The 21,833-nt window shown below is 33.6% G+C and overlaps 3 protein-coding genes across 3 annotated transcripts; 2 read left to right on the forward strand and 1 right to left on the reverse strand.

Annotated features, from left to right (window-relative positions):
• The first annotated feature begins 5,678 nt into the window (after nt 1–5,678).
• Nucleotides 5,679–8,739, forward strand: LOC119839945 (U3 small nucleolar RNA-associated protein 14 homolog A). Its single transcript, XM_038366401.1, has 3 exons — nt 5,679–6,466; nt 6,872–7,064; nt 7,143–8,739. Exons 1-3 carry the CDS (start codon nt 5,814–5,816, stop codon nt 8,634–8,636), a joined length of 2,340 nt encoding a protein of 779 aa, XP_038222329.1. The 5' UTR covers nt 5,679–5,813; the 3' UTR covers nt 8,637–8,739.
• Nucleotides 8,646–9,468, reverse strand: LOC119839946 (U6 snRNA-associated Sm-like protein LSm3). The gene is made up of 3 exons (XM_038366402.1): nt 9,290–9,468; nt 9,089–9,196; nt 8,646–8,860 (listed from the first exon to the last, which is right to left on the reverse strand). The coding sequence occupies exons 1-3, from the start codon at nt 9,308–9,310 to the stop codon at nt 8,681–8,683; spliced, it is 309 nt and encodes a 102-aa protein (XP_038222330.1). The 5' UTR covers nt 9,311–9,468; the 3' UTR covers nt 8,646–8,680.
• Nucleotides 9,469–9,998: 530 nt separating this feature from the next.
• LOC119840052 (probable ATP-dependent RNA helicase DDX46) lies at nt 9,999–21,012 on the forward strand. The gene is made up of 18 exons (XM_038366550.1): nt 9,999–10,205; nt 10,284–10,487; nt 11,133–11,277; nt 11,671–11,860; nt 12,263–12,363; nt 12,662–12,785; nt 13,004–13,173; nt 13,389–13,603; nt 14,014–14,248; nt 14,587–14,748; nt 15,254–15,373; nt 15,666–15,873; nt 16,854–17,016; nt 17,420–17,631; nt 17,772–17,935; nt 18,205–18,420; nt 18,951–19,118; nt 20,745–21,012. Exons 1-18 carry the CDS (start codon nt 10,192–10,194, stop codon nt 20,985–20,987), a joined length of 3,054 nt encoding a protein of 1,017 aa, XP_038222478.1. The 5' UTR covers nt 9,999–10,191; the 3' UTR covers nt 20,988–21,012.
• Nucleotides 21,013–21,833: the final 821 nt, after the last annotated feature.

The following is a 21,833-nucleotide window of genomic DNA, read 5'->3' on the forward strand; positions in this document are numbered from 1 at the left end:
TCGGAATATTCAGAAAAGCTCTCGTCCTACGAACTAGTTTACTTATTCGTAGAATTACTTATTAATGCTTAACTGCCTTGAAATATATTATTTAACAAAAATTGCTACCTTTGACAAGAACTTTGATAATGAATTAGAGGTTTTCAGTTTAAATTTTGAACTGGATTTTCATCAAAGAAGAAAGTTTAATAACTAAGTTACATGTGGACATAACAAATTAATAATCTTTATCTTGCATAGGCTAATTAGTATTGTAATGATTAAAGCCAATAATTTATAACAATCTATTAATATAGCACAGACAATAATAAACAGATTAACAAAAATCTAATGTTTACAAGTAATTCCAAGTACCTACTTTCTCTTAATTTTTTATGATATTATCCATATGACTTATTGTTCTGTTACCTTCAATGAATTCTTTTGTTGTCTACGCAGCGGAGGAATAGGGCGCAAACGAAACAACCAAATCCCTATCTATTGTACTTGCAATTTTTACCTGAGCTTGTGTCACGTAACATTATCGTTCAGTTAATATTTATACATCGCTAGTAACGGATCATATAAAATTTTTTACTTATAAAATGGCGCAGAGATTATGGGTTCTCGTCGAATGGGTGGATGAGCGTAACGTATTTTCGAATTATGGCGTTGTTAATGCTGCTTCCTTAATAACAGAGGATAATGACTTGCATACGGGCAAAATTGTTCTTGTTCGGGATAGACATAGTGGTATTACTAGGAGAGGACAAGTATTGCGGATATCGGGTAAGCAAGTCAATATTATACATACCTTAATTCGTAATCTAATAAATATTTAAGTTCCTTCAGTTTTTTTTTTCATTCAAATCACAGCTAATACTAAAAATAGTTACATTACACAGTACATTTGCTAAAGAAAGAAGTTTAATACCGCTTGCATGCAATTTGACAAACCGGAAGTAAATTATATATATGTGCAATATGTATATCAGAATACTTCCTTCTCAAAGTGTGCAAATAAAATTAATTGTATTTTCTTTATTGGAAAAAAATAAGTTGTTAAAGTTTGTATATCCTGTATTTTATTATATTATCATCCAATTTCGACATGAATAGTTTAACACCTACATGTTAAAATACCAAAATTATGTTGTATTGTGTACTGAAAAAATTGTATTTTTTTATATTTTCTGTATTGTATACTTTCAGATACTAAGCGATACGTAAAAGAATTGAAAGTAATGTTAGAAAGACAAGACAATCAAGTGAAAAATGTGCTATCATTATGTATGAATACAATTAAAGAAATGAAAACTGGGACATTGGTAAGTTTCTAAATTTTCGTTATTTAGCTAAGCTGAAAATAAAACAACAGATTTTTTTTAATCTTCATTTTTTGATATACAGATTACAATACAATTATTTCAACCAATAAAGGTTTCCATTATATCTCTCAGAACCTAGGAAAAACATTTTTTTTGTTTATTTTCATTCATCGTCATTAAATAAAATTTTATAGATCATTTATAGATCATCTGTCCATTCAATAAATAGATAGTAAAGTTAAAGTAACATAATAGAGAGTGCATGTGTGTGTGGGTATCGTATTTATTTACGCTTCCTGAGTTAATAGTGTACAAGTGTTGGTTAATTTTGGTCAACAATTGTAACTTACAAGCCTCCTCTCAGGATAGATATCGATTCTCAATCTGGATTTTTTTTGTATCCAAATAAACTATAATTAATACGCATTACAATGTAGGTTATAGATGTTTGATATATATAAATATTTAATAATATTGCAAGGGCAATGCCGATTAAATTTATGATATCAAACAACAATTAGTACTCTAACGATTGCTTTATCTCTTAATCAATAGTAAACGTATGAGTAATATTGAGTGGAATGAGATCATATTTATAGAAGAACATTCACTTAGTGATAACTGCTATGTCATGGACAATTTAAAATTTTAATAAACGATTTAGTAAACAATTGAATCAATAACTTATTGTATCTTATACTGACGGTCCGGTCCGCCCCGGTTTCGCCCGTGGTATATATATAGCCATATAGTTATATATAGCCGTATAGTTATATATAGTAGCTATATAGTATAGCCTATAATAGTAATCAAGAATAACGTACACATCCAACGATGAATTTATTATTTTATCGTTGGATGTGTACGCGCTTATTTATTAATAATTATTAATATTTATTAATAAGCGCGTTCAAACAAACTCCTCACTCTCTTTTTACTGTTAGATAAGTATATAGTAGGTACTAGTATAGTATTATACTTGAATAAGTAGGTACCTATAAAGTCCGACATACGACTTATTCAGGTATTTTCTTATTAATAAATAAGGTTTATTATTAATTTTGTTTTCTTTTTCAGTATAATATGGGCGGAAATCATTCTTCCCAAATGAATTCAAGCAATCACGTGTTACCAAGCAACAACATTGATAGCAGCGATAGTGAAACTGATCCAGAGGTTTGTACAAAAAGTAACAACGTAAAAATAATATACGATATAATTTTCGTATTAGATACTCTAAATCCAAAAATGTTGAAACTTTGGTGCTGCTTTTTCTTGATTGCATAATGAGTAACAAAAGACTTAATAATCGCTAGATATGCTAACACTTAACAGCATTGTATTTTTTTTTTTATTTATGTCTGTATATTTTCCAGGGTAACCCAGAACTTAACTTCACCCAATCGTCTATCAAGTTCAACCCAGGTCCGAACCGAGCCGAATCGTTCATCAATAATCAACTTATTCGTACGTTACATGAGAAAACATTAAACCGCCGATCCTTAGCTAGCAGCACGCCCCTTCCTCCACGGCATACCAACGAAATAACAAAATTAACATTCGATCAGGCAACACAAACCGATGCTGTCCCACCTCCCGCGGAAAAAATTGCGGAGTTAGAAGGAGTAATACAAAAACTGTACAAGCAATTTTTAAATTTGACGTCTAATTTAGAAAATATCGATGCACAATCCTTATCGACCGTAAGAACGTCTGAAGAGAGATTCTCGGAAGTCGAATTGCCCCAGGGAGAAGCGTCTACACCTGAAATACAAAACAAATCTAATTCTAAAACTGATGAGGGCAAAAGTCTTACGGGGATAAAAGTTAGAAGAGCGTCAGCGCAGACTACAAATACGTCTTGTAATGATTTATCATCTGCTGCAAATACTGTGGATATGGTAATCACATTTTTAATACGCAATCTCATAACATGCAAATTAATCTTACATAAGTATACTATAGTAAATTGTATCTACTGTTTCTGATGGAGAATACAAAGGTTTCTTCATAACATTTTACTGTTTTTGGACCCTCATTAATGACTTACCCAGATATTTGTGTATGTGGGTACTCGACCTAACCACCTTTGATACTTACCTTTCGATATTTATAGGTACCGATAGGTAGCGGCAAGGTGTCGGTACCAGCGAGGCTATTAAAGGAAATAGATTGGACTTCGTACACGTCAGCGACTAGGCAATTATTGCAAGCTGTTTTTCCTAGAAGGTAGGTAAGTGTCATAGTAATAAACAAACAGAACTTTACACTTATTTTGCCATATTTTATGCATATTAATGACCAACATTTTAAATGTTTTCACTTTTGATTAGTATCTGACTCAACAAAAGTTATTCTGCCAGGACAGCCTTAATAGAAAGACCCTTAGAAGTATAGAAAATAGTTTGCGATATTTGAAAAATACCAGCTTAATAAATATACCTAAAAAATTTCATAAAAATCGGTCAAGTCGTTTCTGTCGAGTGTGTCAACTAACACTGTGACACGACAATTATATAATCAATGAACAGAATAGGTAACTAGTACAGATGTGATTATTTTACATCAAAGTATGGTAATTTTCTCTACGAATTACGTAATATATCCAACAAAAGTGGTCAATGCTCAATTTACGATTAAAATATACGATTAACTTTTTTTTTCAGAGTTTTAGCAACACATTCGCTGACCGGTAAACAGTCCCCAGCATTCGCTGACAAGCCTGCTAAGAAATGTCTGGATCCCAGTATGGTGGATGATATCGTTAATACAGTGTCTGAACGATGCAATGTTCCGAAGAGAATAGTTAGGTTTGTAAATAGTTGTGCTACAGATAATATAATACTATCTTTTAACGCTGGACTCTAGAGCACATACAAACAAGCAAATTTTTTTACTAACAATTGTTTTGGGGGTTACATAACATCCATGTTGTATAATAAATGCTATTTAAAAAATATGTGATGTACTGCATTGGTACGTTTACTGTTTTATTATATGTATAGATTCCTCTCGATGTTTACTAAACGATTATCTAAGATCAATGCAAGAGAGACAGAATAGCATCTGAAAAAAATTGTTATTTATTCTTCTTAATTTAATATTTTATTTGTTTCTTTATAGAGGCTGCATAACAACTAAGTGCACGGATGAAGCCAAACTTTATCGAAATCGCCTGATGTTTAAAAAATCCCGCCAACATCAGAACCAGGAGAATCTGTCTCCGCCTGGTTCTTCAAATGAATGTGCTAATGCAAGAGAATAAAACATGAATATAATGTCATCTAAGTATTAAAGATATATTTGTACACCTCTTGTAGTTAGATTTTAACATTGACATTTAGCTATATAAATGATTAAGAATTTTCTGTTTTATTTCTCAAGAAATAAATTTACCTGACCTGACTTTTTAACCTTCTATCTACATGAAATAAGGGGAAACGCGTTGTGTTGGAAAAATAAAAAAATATTGACCGTTGTTTTCAATGGTTGTACTTAATATTTTATTTGTTTTTTAGCTATCCGATGACGAAAGAAGTTAGGATGATTTCTGACTGACTGAATCATTTAAGAGCTTCATTAATAATGTAATGAGTTCATCTTTTAAATTTACGATACTAACTCGCTGAATGCGATTAAAGTCTCCTAAATTCAGTGACGACTAAATCTATCATAGTGATGGTTTCTCACTGACTGAATCACCTTGAAGCTTAATAAAAATCTCATTTAGGAAGTTGAAGTCGCATTTGTTTACTTTAAACTTAAATTATTAATATACTTATGATGATAACTTTTTCCAGTGTCAAGGAAGGAATGGATATAAATAAAATCGGTTAAATGGGAGTCGTGATACTATAAAATTTTCCCATTCCGTTACTATAGTAACGTTTTACTTAAAATAAGTTTTTATACAGAACCTTTTGTAAAAGATTTCTAAACCTTAGCTAAGCTACACCGGAAAAAGTGCCAACCGTTATTTTAAACCTCTATTTTTATTATTTGTTGTTATAGCGGCAACGGAAATGTGTATATTATCTATAAAAAAAATCAATTTTCTAAAAAGATGGACAGTGAGTTTTAAGACCTCTATCCGGCTATCATAATCTAGGATCTTTTATAGAACAATTTTGTTTTGAACTGCTATCACGAATAAAGATTTTTTTAGATTCGTACTATAACAAGTGTTTAAATCAGCTATAACTTTTGTTAATAAGTAAATATATAGTAATATACAAAGTTTATTAGATAAGGCACTTTTTATGTGACTTAGTCGAATGAAAATTTATCCGACATTTTTTCAAAATGCCTTGTTCTCATGGTAGAATCGTGTAAACAAACTAATTTAATAATTGTCATTCAATGACTGTCATAATATGTCAAATTACAACGAGGATCGTGAAATGTCACGTGTTGTGCTGTGTTTTTAAATTATTTTAGGTTAAATTAAAAACAGAATAACTGTCTGTATAATAATTTGCATTACATTGTTGTTGATAAAACTTGAAAATGGAGGAGAACGATGAATATGATGTTATATCTACGGAACACGATAATTTAATAAGTGCGATTACAAAGTTGGATAAAACGCAACATATTTCGGAACCAACTCGGAATGAGCCTACAAATCAGAATTCGGAATTTAATTTGATAAAGAAAACTAATAAATTAGATCTTAGCCAAGTAGTGAATGTGCTTAAAGATACAGCTCAGCACGCAAAAATAACGAAACGATTAAAGAATACACAAGATAAATCTAATGTGCTTGCAAAGCCATTAGAAAAACCTGAAGCAGAACGTATCAAAAGATCTACGGGCTATGATATTACGAAGGAGAAAATAACGAAATGGGATCCAGTAGTGGCAAGGAATCGTACCGTGGACTTCGTGTCGTTTCCACTAAAATCTGCGAAAACAAAAAGAGAATATCCCACAAAAGTTATATTGTCAAATCTAAAGTTAAAATCGACTCTTGAAAAAGAATTGGACGAAATACATCCTCCTCTAGAAGCAGATGAAGATATGGAGGAACCAAGTTTTCCAATGACTTATGAAGAAATGCTTGAGCATAGACAACAACTGGCTAAACTGAGGGCACAGCAATCATATAAAGCTGCTAAAGCTAAAAGGCAGAGCAAAATAAAAAGTAAAAAATATCACCGGTATGTATGGATCTACGAGATATTAATTTATATTCATCACGTTGAGCTTTTTGTTTGAAACTTACTAATAACTAGCCAACTCACTATTATTTTTATAATTTATTTGAACATGAAAATATCTGAAAAAAATATTAATTAGTGCAAATATAAATAAATTTAATATGAGAGTAATACAAATACTAAATCTTTTTCTGTTTTATGTATACTAATATTATAAAGCTGAAGAGTTTGTTTATTGACAAAGGCCATACATGTACTATGGGCGAAGCCGGGGCAGACCGCTAGTGCTATTGTAATTTATTTAAAACATTACCTGCCTGTCAAGCATGAATAAATTTCATAATTATTAATCAATGTTGTACATATATGTCAAATGTATTAAGTAATTTTTCATTTACTTTCTAGTATACTGAAAAAAGAAAGACTGAAACAACAGCTAAAGGAATTTGAAGACTTACAAATAAAAAACCCAGAGGAAGCTCTAAAGAAATTAGAAGAATTAGAGAAGGCAAGAGCATTAGAACGACACACATTAAGGCACAAAAATACTGGAAAATGGGCAAAGAGTAAGCTTGTTAGAGCAAAGTATGATAAAGAGGTAAGGTACAGGTGATTAATTATATTTTACATTTTAATTTTTAAATAAGTTCTATTTAAAAATGCTTTATTCTTTAAGGTGAGGCAACAACTAGCAGAACAATTAGCTGTCAGTAGGGGTTTAACCCAAAAAACCCAAGATACAGCTAGTACTGATGATGAAGCTGATGAGAATGAAATAGTACCAGATTTAACACTAGCCCAAGATCCTATGAATCCATGGATGATGAAAAGGCCTGATAAGAGCAATGTTAATGAAGAATTTAATTTTGGCTACAAAAAGTACTTGAAAGACAAAATGTGCAAACAGAAAGACGAAAGTGACAGTGATGAAGAAGAAAATAATGAAGCCAGTGATCTATCTGACCTAAAAAATAATATACTGAAATTGGGTAATGCGGTTGAAGAACTTGATGAATTTACAATAGAGGATGAAGGTAATGAAACTGTAAGCAAGAGTAAAACAACTTTTTTGGAGAATGAACATAAACAAATATCTAAAAATGTAGATGATAGAGAAGGAACTATTAAAACAAAGTTAAAAACCAATGCCAAAAACAAAATTGGCAAACAAACTAAGAAAGTAGTATCAACTTCAAGTTGGGTTGTTGAAGAAATTGACATCAATAATAAGACTCAGACAGACAACAAAGATGTTTCTGAAGTATTTAAAAAATTAGAAAACAAAATTGCAATTCAAGTTGACAAGAAGTTACAGAAACTAAGGCAAGAAATAAAAAAACTGGAAAATACACCTAAATCAAATAATATTGGCAAAATGGAAAATCATGAGGACAATTTAGAGTCCTTGAAATTCAAGAAAAGGAACCAAAAACCCTTTATTGATGAAGAACTAATAGAAACTACAAATAATCATCCTGAGGATACACCACTTCAAAATAAAATATCTAATAAACTAATTCAATCCTCAGAAACTCTAATAGATACAAAAGCTGATTTAGACATTGATCCAAATAGGTTTATAGAAGTAAAACCAAAATATTTAAATACTGCTGTTCCACAAGGAGAAAATGATTTAGATGAACTAGATGATGATGAACAAATTGTACCTAAAGTTGATATTGAAGAAGTCTTTGAAGAGGATGATGTTGTTGCCAGTTTTAGACAAGAAAAACAGGATGAAATAAACAATGACAGGCCTAAAGAAATAAATTTAAGACTTCCAGGTTGGGGTAATTGGGGAGGAAAAGGTGTGAAGGCACCTAAACGTAGAAAGAACAGGTTTATATCAAAGCCAATACCTAAAATACCAAGACGTGATGAAAATAAAGGTGATGTTATAATCAATGAGATGCAGTTGCCTCAGCTGAAAGCTCACAAGGTATCTGAATTGCCTTTCCCATTTACAAGTGTGAAAGATTATGAGGCATCTATCAGAGCACCAATAGGTAACACATTTATACCTGAAACAGCTCATCAAAAATTAATTAAACCGAGTGTTATTACTAAAGCTGGTACTATTATTGAACCAATGGATGAAGAACAGCTAATGGTCAAACGAAACTTAAAATTCAGTAACCAAAATGTCATTAAACTTTTAGCAAAAAAATAAAACAAAGAATAATAGTCAAAATATGTTTTTATTAATACTTAATCCTAAACACCAACTCGCACAGGCGGAGATACAAGAATAACACCATCTCCTCTTACAAAAAGCATGGGAATATTACGTTTTGTTGTTCTATATACTTCTTCGTATGTCTCTTCATCGATTTCAACTGTTGTAATAGTTTCTTCTGCATCACCAAGAACCATATTCAAATGTTGATCATAGGCCTGAAAAAAAGTTATAGAAAAACCTTACAACGATGTTTAGTGGATAATATAATCATTTTACATTGTTTGAAGTAAACACTCCCAAGAACTCACTCCTATATTTAATGTATTTATGTTTATATAATAGACTTGTAATATTTTCGTTATCAAAAATTACTTCTAAATGCAATATATAATATATTGCAATATTCAAATGAATGAAATGGTTAGAAGCAAGATATTTCTTACATGTAGTCTTCCTCTTAATTCACGTTCATTTCGCATTTTTACGTAAATTCTTTCATCTAAGCTTAGTCTGATTAAGTCTAGAGGTTCTTTAACAGTCATAACAGCAACCTGAAAATTAACAATTAACTGGTAAATAAAGTTTGAATTAGGCAACAAATACATAAGTATGTAGGTTATACATAGACCGGTAAGAGAACGAACATTTTCACCATCGTCAGCCATGATAAATATTGAAGTAATACTCGTATCTATTTATTTTTTAAACCTAACGATACATCGACAGATTTAAAAACAATTATAATTTTTATAATAAGTTGATTTTTTTCGAGATACAGACGCTGGTAACTGACACTGACATTTGAATGTTGACAATGAAACGGCCGAAACGGGTGAGGAGGGCGACTAAAAAAATAGACGTCTATAATTATTTTCAAATATCTATGGATCGATGGTCTATCTACAGATAAAAAGAATCAAAGAAACTAATAGAATATAGTCGGAGTTTAGCGACCGACCATCGGTCGATTGATTCGTCAATCAAACAGTAACTCTCATTAAATTAAAACTACCAAAACAGTCGATTGGTAGTGATCGATCAATTATTTGACGATCGTTCGAGTGAGCTGTAACATGCTATCCAGTGATTACGCAGTACCATAATATTATAGGCAGGTACGTAGTATGATGATGACTATGACATAGTAAATATTTCTAAATAAATATACTAGTGATCTGTGATATCAACGTGGTACGTAATATAACCATAAAAACTCGCATGTTTTAATGTTTTTGGTGGTATTCGCGACTGCGTTATTCGTGATTACTTGCTTTTATGAATTTTTTGACCTTTCTAGCCCTTTTTAGGTAAGGTAGTAACACTTGTTGTGTGTTTTTGAACCATAGTCCATACTTGATGCTGTCTAATAACTGTGATGCTGTCATATTCTGTCAAATAGAGCATTTTGCACTTGTACCTTAATTTAAAGTTCAATAGTTTTCAAAAGTGGTGTTTCAAATAAATTAAAGATAAGTAATGATTGTTGTGAATAATTAATTGAATTGAAATGTCCAAACTGTAAATTTTGTAACACATAAACACTATAATGGTTCGAAGCGGGTGAGTGTTGACGTACCTACTCTATAATGTTTTAATGTTGTGATAATTTGTTTAACGTTTCAAATTGTTATTTTTTAGTCGGGACCGAGACAGGGATCGCGATCGGCGTAGGTCCCACAGCCGTTCGCTTACTCCAGATCGAAAAAGGAGGCGATCTAGGTCACGAAGCAGGGATAGAACATCCAAAAGCTCTAAAAGAAAGCGTAGTCGTAGCAGGGAAAGAGAATCTAAAAGAGACCGAAGTAGAGATAGGGATAGAGAAAGAGACAGAGATAGAAAAAGGTATAGTATTCATAAATTAGAATCTTAACTAAAGTAAAACAATTTTTTTTCACATAACCTCACTTCATATTGCCATATCAAGGAAAAGTAAAGCGATATTATGAAAGATCCCTTACCAATAATTTGTTCGCAACTTTGGATAAAATTTACTTATATTATAGAATGTATTAATTTGAGATATCCAATAAATTTTCAAGTATGTTATAATAGTGGCTCTTAATGAAATACACCTACAAGGCTTTTTAACTTAACACTCATTTGCCATATCCTATCCTACTTCCTACTATCCTACTATATATTATAAATGCGAAAGTTTGTAAGGATGTATGTGTGTTTGCTGCTCTTTCACTCAAAAAGTACTTAGCTGATTGCAAAGAATTTGGTACGTAGACAGCTGGACAACTAGAATAACATATAGGCAATTTTTTATCCCGATATTCCTATGGGATACGGAATTATGTGGGTGAAACCGCGGGGTGCAGCTAGTATTATCCATATATTAGCCATAAATAGTGTTTGTATCTAATTATAAAACCACCACCACAGCTTTAATGTACTAGTTAATGGTCATGGTCAAATGGTCATAACACAATGGTGATTCCAAAATTTTTATTTTTTAATATCTAATTATCATTACATTTTCAGGGACAAGAGGGATGAAAAGAGCAATGGCTCAAGTAGTAAGTCTCGGAAGAAATCACAAGACAGAGATAAAGACACTGAGAGTGGCAAATCTAAAGAAAAGTCAGTTAAAACAGAGGCCGATTATGATATTGGATCTGCTGATAAGGTAATATCAATAATTGGTGTTACTTTAAAAAATTAATTAACACACATACATAATAAACTCCTTGCATATTCACCTTGTTACACAGTGCCACTTTCCGCGCATAATTTCAGAACTAGCAGTTACTGAAATATTTAAAAACTAGCTCTTCTTATGTGGCTTCAGCTGCTAAATCTAACCAAATTCATAGGAATCATGTTTCATTGCAGTAATAAGTAGTCTATGTTATTCACAACTATTATATACATATATGCATATACAACATATTATATACATATATGCTATGCGCATATATGTATGTATGTTGTGTTTCGATTTTTTAAAATATTTTCATAAATTCTAAACTACGTACTTATTACTAAGTGTCACAATATTTTGAGACATTTCCTTTTATAGGAAGAGGAACAAAATCGCCTTGAGGCTGAAATGCAAAAACGTCGCGACCGTATTGAACGATGGCGCGCCGAGAGGAAGCGGAAGGAACTGGAGACCGCCAAGAAGGAGGTGCAGAAGGGTAGTTTGGTTACCAATATCCAAACACCGTCTGTAAAGAAATGGTCATTGGAAGATGATTCCGGCGATGAAGGTATATTGGTTATTACTTAAATATGTATTTGGTAATTGCAACATTGAATTGTTAAGATCTATTCAAATGTTCTTGTAATTTGTTTTTAAAAGTAGAGATAATTTAAAATATAGTTACAATAAAACAATAGAAAATTATTTTTTTTATTTGAGACTAGAGGACCCGGATTTTTGTACAACGCCTTTATTAATTTTTATGTGTCTTACTGTTTAAACCTTCTTGGGACTATCATACATATACACATTTCAAAACAAAAATCAGTCCATGAATTGCCCAGCTGTTCTCGAGTTTTAGTGAGATTAATGAACAGCTTTTTTTTATATTGAAAGATGTAGACCTTTCGCATATTCAGCTTTTAAACTGAATGGTAAAATGTATTCTTAATTCTAAACATTGATTTAGGTGATGAAGATAAGGAGGCAAAAGAGAAGCAGATTGCAGAAGAGAAGAAAGAAGAAGATGAAATTGATCCACTTGATGCTTACATGCAGGAAGTGCAACAGGCAAGTTCACTATTTTAAACTTAATTTAAAGATGATGATAATAGAATAAAATTAAGTCAATTAAAGAATGATTAATGTTCATTGATAATGTTTTTTTTATCCACTGTGTTTTAATGGCAACTAATTAATCATTATTGATATTTATTACAATGAGTTACAATTTCGTTAGAACTTCTCAATAAAATGAAAGAAATTTGTTTACTCACTAGGTGGGATAATGGGTGGCAGAAAGGTCAGGTGTTTTCATTTATATAGCATTTTAATGTTATGGGACTAAAAATATAACATGTCTTTGCAGGAAGTACGTAAAGTCAACCAAATAGATCAGGCTCGAGGCGTCATTAACCTGCCCTCATCAGACTCCAGTGTCGTGATATTAACGGGAACAGCTAAGAAGCAAGTTTCTGAGCAGAAGAATAAAGGTTAATTATTACTGTGATTTTTTTTAATTGTAATTACATACAATCATATTGATTCTAGCATAGCTTTATTCCTAGTTCAGGAGTGTCGGGTCTGATTTGTGTTCAATCAATGTATTTATTACGGAATAAAAGATTTTTTATTGAATACAATTTTTTATATTCTCTTACTTTGAAAAAGTAATAATTAAACTCTAATAATATATTCTTTATTTCCACAGGGGAGTTAATAGAACAGAATCAAGACGGTCTAGAATATTCTTCGGAGGAGGAAACCGAAGATATAAAGGACGCGGCCGCTAACCTCGCGTCGAAACAACGCAAGGAATTGGCTAAAGTTGACCACTCCAGTCTACAGTACATGCCGTTTAGAAAAGCTTTTTATACTGAAGTAAGTTATTTATTTAAAATACTTTTTCATTTATATAATTATATCATCAAACTGTTTTTCTTGCTTGAGAATGAAATAATTTTTAAAGAATCAGACCAAATATCTGTGTGCTATTATGTTTTGCATTCCTAGCCGTTTGTTTAATTCCAGACCTTACGTATATACTTGCGAAAATATGAAAATGAAGTGATGTAGTAATTAATAATTAATTACAGATTAATGAATTAGCAAGAATGACTCCCGAAGAAGTAGAAGCATATAGGACAGAACTCGAAGGCATTAGGGTAAAGGGCAAAGGTTGCCCAAAACCAATTAGAACTTGGGCACATTGTGGCATCAGTAAAAAGGAGTTGGACATATTAAAGAAACTAGGATTTGAGAAGCCTACTCCGATTCAAGCGCAAGCTATACCAGCTATTATGTCAGGGAGGTGAGAAATTTCATAGTAATCTATACAATGAAAAGATACGTATAGAGTTGAAGAGTTAATTTGTATCATACATAGTTTGTTTGGTTGCTTACGGGGAAACGGGAACTATGCGGGGATAAACATGGAACTATTTATTTTTCCCTTGACTATGTGTGCAAAGGTGCCTTTGGAATGCTAGTAATATTGTAATTGTTAACTGGTTATGCTTAAATGATAAAGGTTTGCTTAATTGAGGTCATTTCAATCTAAGGGATGTTGTGGATTGAGAAAATGCATCACGCGTCCGTGCTAAGATGTCACCCCTTTTAGGATAACATCGAAATTCACCACAAAAAAAGAACGATGTACTATTTTTAGTCATGATTTACCTTTTTGTAGGAAGAAGGTATTAAAACCTCCATTTTTTTCAGAGATTTAATTGGCATAGCGAAAACAGGTTCCGGAAAGACATTGGCGTTCATACTACCAATGTTCCGGCACGTTTTAGATCAGCCTCCACTGGAAGATACGGATGGACCAATATCCCTCATCATGACACCCACTCGAGAACTGTGCATGCAAATTGGGAAGGATATTAGGAAGTTTGCGAAATCTTTAGGTTTGCGGGTAGTTTGTGTATATGGAGGGACGGGGATATCTGAACAGGTATGTTCATTTTTATTAAAAGTTTAGAAATATTAGTGTACTCAGAAAAAATTTACACTAAACACTTAGAAACGACACAGACGTTTTTACTTAGTTAAATCAATATTGCCTTGTTACTAAATCATTTACAATACAATAATTTGTTTCTTTATTCATATAAGAAATTTGTTCTTTCAACGAGATAAATTAAAATTTTATCATTTGAATAACTACTTGTAATATAAACATATTTCAATTTTTTTTATAATGTTTTGTTCTTATTTTAACATATTCAAAAATTTATTATATTTATTATTTCCATACATAACATTGAACATATTTTCTCACTCAACACACAGATAGCGGAACTAAAGCGCGGTGCGGAAATAATAGTGTGCACGCCGGGTCGTATGATAGACATGCTGGCGGCCAACTCGGGCCGCGTGACCAACCTGCGCCGGGTTACCTATGTGGTACTCGACGAGGCGGACAGGATGTTCGATATGGGCTTTGAGCCTCAGGTATTATTGTGTTTTAGTAGCTTTTTAAATTTGAGAGTCGAGCACGTTTCGGCACGCAGTGAGCCAGCTCTCACCGGGGAAGTGCACCCACAGAAAACTGACGTGAAATAATGGCATGTCCCAAACACAGTATTTTCGTACGGTGAGTGGGGGAGCCGGAGGCCTTCTCCTCGTCCTTCCCTTTCCATTTCTAATTTCCTGTCGTCAATCCTTTCCTCATATCTTTCCGCTTAAAAGGAGGCAGTGTAGCAGAATACCATTCGCAAAGGTAGAGAGGTAGGAAATTGTATTCATTTGTGCCCATTTCCCAAATTTGGTATACATATAATTGTGGTACATCCGCCCCATGCACGGTCGGATTTCTTTATAAAAAATTATTATTGCAGCCACAGAGTATGAACATTAATACCTGCCATAGACTACAGAAGTGAAATCTTTCTTCTTATTATTTGATTTCTTTTATGTAATGAATAATAAGTAATAATGAGTATTTTTCATAAATCAGGTGATGAAAATAATTGACAACATCCGTCCGGACAGGCAGACGGTGATGTTCAGCGCGACGTTCCCGCGGCAAATGGAGGCGCTTGCTCGTAGGATATTGCAGAAACCTATCGAAGTACAAGTATGTATACGCATACTAGTTTCAGCCCGTAACAGCGCTCGCACGATATACAGATAATAAAAATAATTAAAACTCATTTTTGTGCAAAATTAAAGCTTATTATTAAAAGTATCATGACTCTATATATTGTACAGTTTCTTACGAGTTGCAGCAACACAGGCCACTAAATTTCCTTTGTATATGAAATGTATTTAAAATGCCTGTAAAACCTTGGTTAGAAAATTTATTCGTATTATTAAATTATTTCATTCCATTCATTGTTTACTTATTAATTACTTGATTGATTTCCTAGGTTGGCGGACGCAGTATAGTGTGCAAAGAGGTGGAACAGCATGTTGCTATTTTGGAAGAAGACGCGAAATTCTTTAAGCTTCTAGAATTACTGGGTCTATACAGTCACATGGGCAGCATTATTGTGTTTGTGGACAAACAGGAGAATGCGGATAGCCTGTTGAAAGACCTAATGAAAGCCTCGTATTCTTGTATGAGCTTGCATGGAGGTATGTTATTTGGTTATGTTGTCTATGAATTTGTATATTGTCTTTGAAATAAATATTCTCCATTGTCTATGCTCATGAGCGTAACAGAGGCTTAAAATCAATTTTTTATTACCTCGCTAATATATTTTTTTATAATTCATTCATTGTAAATATTAGAATAATATAAATTTTTTAAATGTGCATAGTGATATTATGTGCTAGAAAAATTAACCGTGTTATTTAAATTTCATGAAATTACATATATAAAACAAGTTATTGATTTGAAAGACTTAAGAGGTATTTATTATGTGTTTTGTGGTGTGAGAAAAGAATAATTGTAAATTATTAAATTTATTAAATTAATTTCATAGTCGTTACAACTTAATTAATTTCATAAGTAGTAATACATTCAAAGTTTAGAAATTGAAGACTTTTTAACGGATTTTAAACGCGATATATTCATTATATTATTAACCCGACGCTTCGAACACTTTACAGCGTGGTCACGGGGAGACTCTCCGTTAAAGAGTCTTTAATTTCTAAATGTATAAAACTCGCGTAAAATCAAACACAAGAAAATACATTCAAAGTTACTAAATAGCAAATATTTTTTTTCAGCATTCATCTGTGGCTTTTACTACGGAGAGAAATATATATGCTATAACCTTTTTACATAGACTAAATATATATAATTTTTGTTAATTGCCAATAAGTGTATTTAAAATGTATTTTGTTTTTATATTTTCCTTGTCTACTACTTCTGATTATCTTTGCTACTATTTACTTATTAATTTTTCAATAAATTGTTGAAATATAAAACATTCGATTATATTTATGCGCAGATTTTTTAGCCAAATCATTATCTTTAAACATTTCCCAAAAATATGAAGAAAATGTTCCTGAATTAACATTTTCTTCGCATTAAATAAAAAAAAAAAATAAGACGAAGCGGTGACCCCCAGCCGAAAGTGACATAATATATTACCGGCGATCTGTTACAGGTATTGATCAATTCGACAGGGACTCGACGATCGTGGACTTCAAGTCGGGCAAGGTGAAGCTGCTGGTGGCCACCAGCGTGGCCGCCAGGGGGCTGGACGTCAAGCAGCTCGTGCTCGTCGTCAACTACGACTGCCCCAACCACTACGAGGACTATGTGCATCGGTGAGGAGCTTTTTTCTGGAAGGTTCCATTTGGGTGCAGAATTTTTGTAAGAGGTCGAATAGTTTTTGAGGTTAGCTCGCTTAAACAAACAAAAAAAAAACTCTTCAGTTTTATATTATTAATGCGATACGTAAATCGAACCTCCAGTTTCTGAGATTAGCGCCTATTTCCAGGTTAAGAAACAAGCTTTATAATATTACACATATTCTATAACTAACCATTTATACCGGTACGCCCGGGACGACCCGTGGTCAGAACGAAAATAAACATAGCCTAGTAATATAGTATACATATTACAGTCTGTAACAGTCACAGGTATTGTAGCTTTCCATTGGTAAAAAGCAAACAAACAGACAAACAATGATATCTTTCGTCATTGAAATATAATGAAGTACGAATGCAGGTGCGGGCGCACGGGGCGCGCGGGCAACAAGGGGTACGCGTGGACGTTCCTGACGCCGGAGCAGGGCCGCTACGCGGGCGACGTGGTGCGCGCGCTCGAGCTGGCCGGCGCCGCCGCGCCGCCCGACCTGCGCGCGCTGTGGGAGCGCTACAAGGACGCGCAGGAGAAGGACGGCAAGCGCGTGCACTCCGGCGGCGGCTTCAGCGGGAAGGGTGCGCCACGTCACACTTCACACGTCGCGTTTCACACGTTACACGTCACATGTCACACTTCACACGGCAATATTTTATTATATAATTGCATCAGATCAAACATGGAAAACTTACCCTGATCACATCGTCATGATTATCAGGTTTCAAGTTCGACGAGTCGGAGGCGCAAGCGGCGTCGGAGCGCAAGAAGTACCAGAAGGCGGCGCTCGGGCTGCAGGACTCGGACGACGAGGACGTGGAGGGCGACCTCGACCAGCAGATCGAGACTATGCTCGCTGCTAAGAAAATTGTTAAGGAAATTAAGGTGATTTCGATTGGAGTGTTGTTTAATTTTTAGTTCAATAGCATTGAAATGTTTTTATGAATGAATCATTTCTAAAGTATAGAAAAGAATTTATCACGATTTTAATATACACCGTGTCTTCTTGACCAAATTGTCTAGAAGATAAAACAGCGGCTTTAGCGATATAACCATATGTTGTACTCTTATATCCATTTACATTTCTTTATTCTGCATTGTATAGTGTACAATATAGAGTTTTGATAAAATGTGACAATTTGCACGCACGGCAGCCGGGCGCGGCGGGCGCGGCGGCGGGCGGGGGCGCCGGCGGGGGCGCGGGCGCGGGCGCGGCGGCGGGCGGCGCGGACGGCAAGCTGGAGCTGGCGCGCCGCCTCGCCTCGCGCATCAACCTCGCCAAGGGGCTCGGCGTCGAGCACAAGGGCGCCACGCAGCAGGCCGCCGAGGCGATCCTCAAGGGCTCGCCCTCCACGCACACGCTCATTACGGTGAGTGCACGCATGCGCACACACGCACACGCACGCATGCACATGTACCTACGCACGTGTTCGCTCGCACACGTACGCATGCACACGTACGTACGCACAACCACACGCATACTTACACACACATACAGATGCCCAGATACTCACATGCTCACAAAACATAACTTACGCACACAATTATACACTTTCTGATGCTTTAGTACCAATTTTGCCAGTGTACCAATATCAAGGAAAAGAACAGAACTTGACTATTTTTCAAATTAAAACATTGCATTTCTATGTTTTGTTCAAATTATGATGAAATAGTTTAACATGACTTAATCCCAATAATAAAATTCCTACATTAATAATGACAAAAAAAATTTTTTAAATTACTTATGTAACAACTCATGTGAGAAGCTAACATTTAATGAAACATGCCAAAGGGGCGTCATTCAATAATAGCTTGAACGAACTGTATCATAATATTTTTTACTATTATATTTGTTCCGGTACCAAGTAAAGGTATTTATCTATATCCATTTCATACCCAGGCCAAAACCGTGGCGGAGCAGCTCGCGGCCAAGCTGAACACGCGGCTCAACTACCAGCCGCGCGACGAGGCGAACGCGGAGCCGGCTGAGGAGGTGTTCCGGAAGTATGAGACCGAGCTGGAGATCAACGACTTCCCGCAGCAGGCGCGCTGGCGGGTTACGAGCAAGGTGGGTCAAAGTCAAAGTCAAATGTCAAAGTTGAAAGTCAATGTCAAAGTTGAAAGTCAAAGTCAAAGTTGAGAGTGAAACTTGAAATCAAAGATAAAGTTAGAAGTTCATAATCAGAATAAAAAATAATATTGAAATATGCATTTTGACTAATTAAAATATTGTCGTTGTTTTTTAAATTTTATTGGTAAGGTCAAAGTGCAATTCAAAGTGTATGGGTACAGATTTAAATTGATGTGTACAAAAATAGTTATTGTTCAAGTTGAAATGTATTAAAGAGCTTATGACATTTCTTGGAAAGTTGAGATTCATATTAAAGTTAACGCTATCATTCAAGTCCGAGTAAATATGAAACGTAAAAGTAAATAGAGATTTATTTGTATTACGTAGTTTTGTAACTAATTATTAAAAGTCATTGACTTGTGATTAAATATGAAAGTGAAGGAATGCAATCGCTTTTTGGAATTATAATTCACGTCAAAACTTATTAATACTATCCAAATCAGTTCATCCAGTTGCAAGTTATCAATTAACAAACACAAATAAAATACAGTGGAATGGATCCGCCTTTATTTTGAAGTCGGTTGAACATACAAGGAAATAATGCTCGATTTTAAACCCATCTGTAGGAAAACTTTGTTTTCATCGTATCGCATGTTTATTGTGCATGTCAAATGCTGAACTTGTTATAATTGCGTTCCTAGTTTTTATTGTAGTGTTATCGGGAGCAAGGTTATTGAATAAATCAATAATACGTTATAGCTGTGTAATTTATGTTAAATTAATCTTAAAAGGATGAAAATGAATTGGATGGATATGGAAATGAATTTCTGAAAATCGTCTACAGTCTAAGATTTTAAAGTGTCGATAAGTTGTTTAATTTAATATTTTTTTTTAATAAAAATTATGATTATTTATAATTTATGTAACGACATCGCCATAAACAATGGAATCAATAAGAACATTCAATTATATCGCAATAAATAAATATGCCTTAACAATGACTCAAATACAAATTATGGTCCAACGAATAGATATTTTCCAACCATATCACTGACTTATAACCCTTTACGTAAGATTTATTTACTCGAAGCGGTGTCCATAAACCTATTTCCTAGATATCGCTGAGGGTCACCTCTTATATTGCAATGTTGCGTTGCATTTCAGTTAGTAAATTGAGTTTGCGCTAAACGGTCAAGATGCTCCTAAAGTTGGCAATTATCGGTGCCTTTATTTACTTTTGTGTTAAGTTAATAAATAGGCGCAGATGTTATTACTGTCATTAATTTTGAGGAAGAGGTAATTGGTGCGCAAGATTTGGATTTTAGTTGGGGTTCTGGTTTGGGGTTATAATACTTTTCTTTTTCGTGTTTTCGCTAGTGTAGGTTATAACGAGTCGGTGTTTGGGTATATTTAGGTGAAAATCAAACAATATGAATAGTTTATGTACAAGTGGACAATAGACCTTGGATCGTAATGCCCAGAAATCCCAAATCTATTCAAAATGCAATGTTTTCACGTTAGGAAAAATAAAGCACTTTCGTTGTTAATACAATTAAAATCGTTCCTGGTTATGTAGTAAAAACAATATGTAACGTTTTTTTGAATTTATTTTAATTTTTTCAGGAGGCGCTAGCACTTATAAGCGAGTATTCAGAGGCGGGAATAACAGTGCGAGGGACCTACGTGCCTCCGGGTAAGACACCACCAGAAGGCGAAAGAAAACTCTACCTCGCCATAGAAAGTTCCCAAGAACTTGCCGTAGCTAAAGCCAAGTCGGAAATAACGCGCCTCATTAAGGAAGAGCTGTTGAAACTACAGACATCTTCGCACCATATGATTAATAAAGCCAGATATAAGGTTTTGTAATGTATTAATAAATTGACGATTTGTATTTGTTGTTTTATTTTTGTTCTCCGATGTGTGGTTGATGGGTAAAAAGTATCTTAAAAATTTAAGAGATGCATTTAACTGTTTGTATGTTTTGTTGGTTTTTATTGAAAAAATGGTGAATAGTAATATGTAACATGTAGTAGCCAGAAATATGGTATAGGCACAACTTTGAATACTACTATTATATGTATTATCACAGTATAAAGAGTAACTAAAAAGTCTTTAATCTCATAGAAAAAATCGCAAAATCCGAATATCGTTGGTTGTCACAATTCAATAGCAAATAAAAAGTAATTATGAAAATGACATTGAAATATCAGCGATGCAGCTCCTTAATAGTGTCCCGAGCTGCTAACAACATAGCGTATGTATAACTCGGGCTTGTGTCTCCCACCTCTCGCCTGTTGTCTCCCGCTAGACTAAACTGCTTAAACGATCTAGTTAAATGATTGTGTGGATTGGACTGTGATAAAACTGCTCAGTATCAAATATAGTTTTTCTATGAAGTACTATTTATAAAGTCTCTTTAATACATAAGAAATAAACAATATAAATCAAAACATATGCTATTATGCAATTTTAAAATGTTTAAATTGTTATAAATAAGATATTGTTATAATAATACTTAGAACGGCGGCCGTAAGATAAATTTTATATAAAACCCTATAAACGCAATTTTGAATTTATATTTCACTTTTTAAGTCTTTCTATCGTATTTTCCTATTATGGGCAAAAAAAACATTCGGTATGTTCTTTCACACTTATAATTATTTAATAACTTTAAGTGATATCTTTAGTATATTATGTGTAAAATAAAACCTT

Source organism: Zerene cesonia, chromosome 5, assembly GCF_012273895.1.
Source record: "Zerene cesonia ecotype Mississippi chromosome 5, Zerene_cesonia_1.1, whole genome shotgun sequence".
Classification (NCBI taxonomy): domain Eukaryota; kingdom Metazoa; phylum Arthropoda; class Insecta; order Lepidoptera; family Pieridae; genus Zerene; species Zerene cesonia.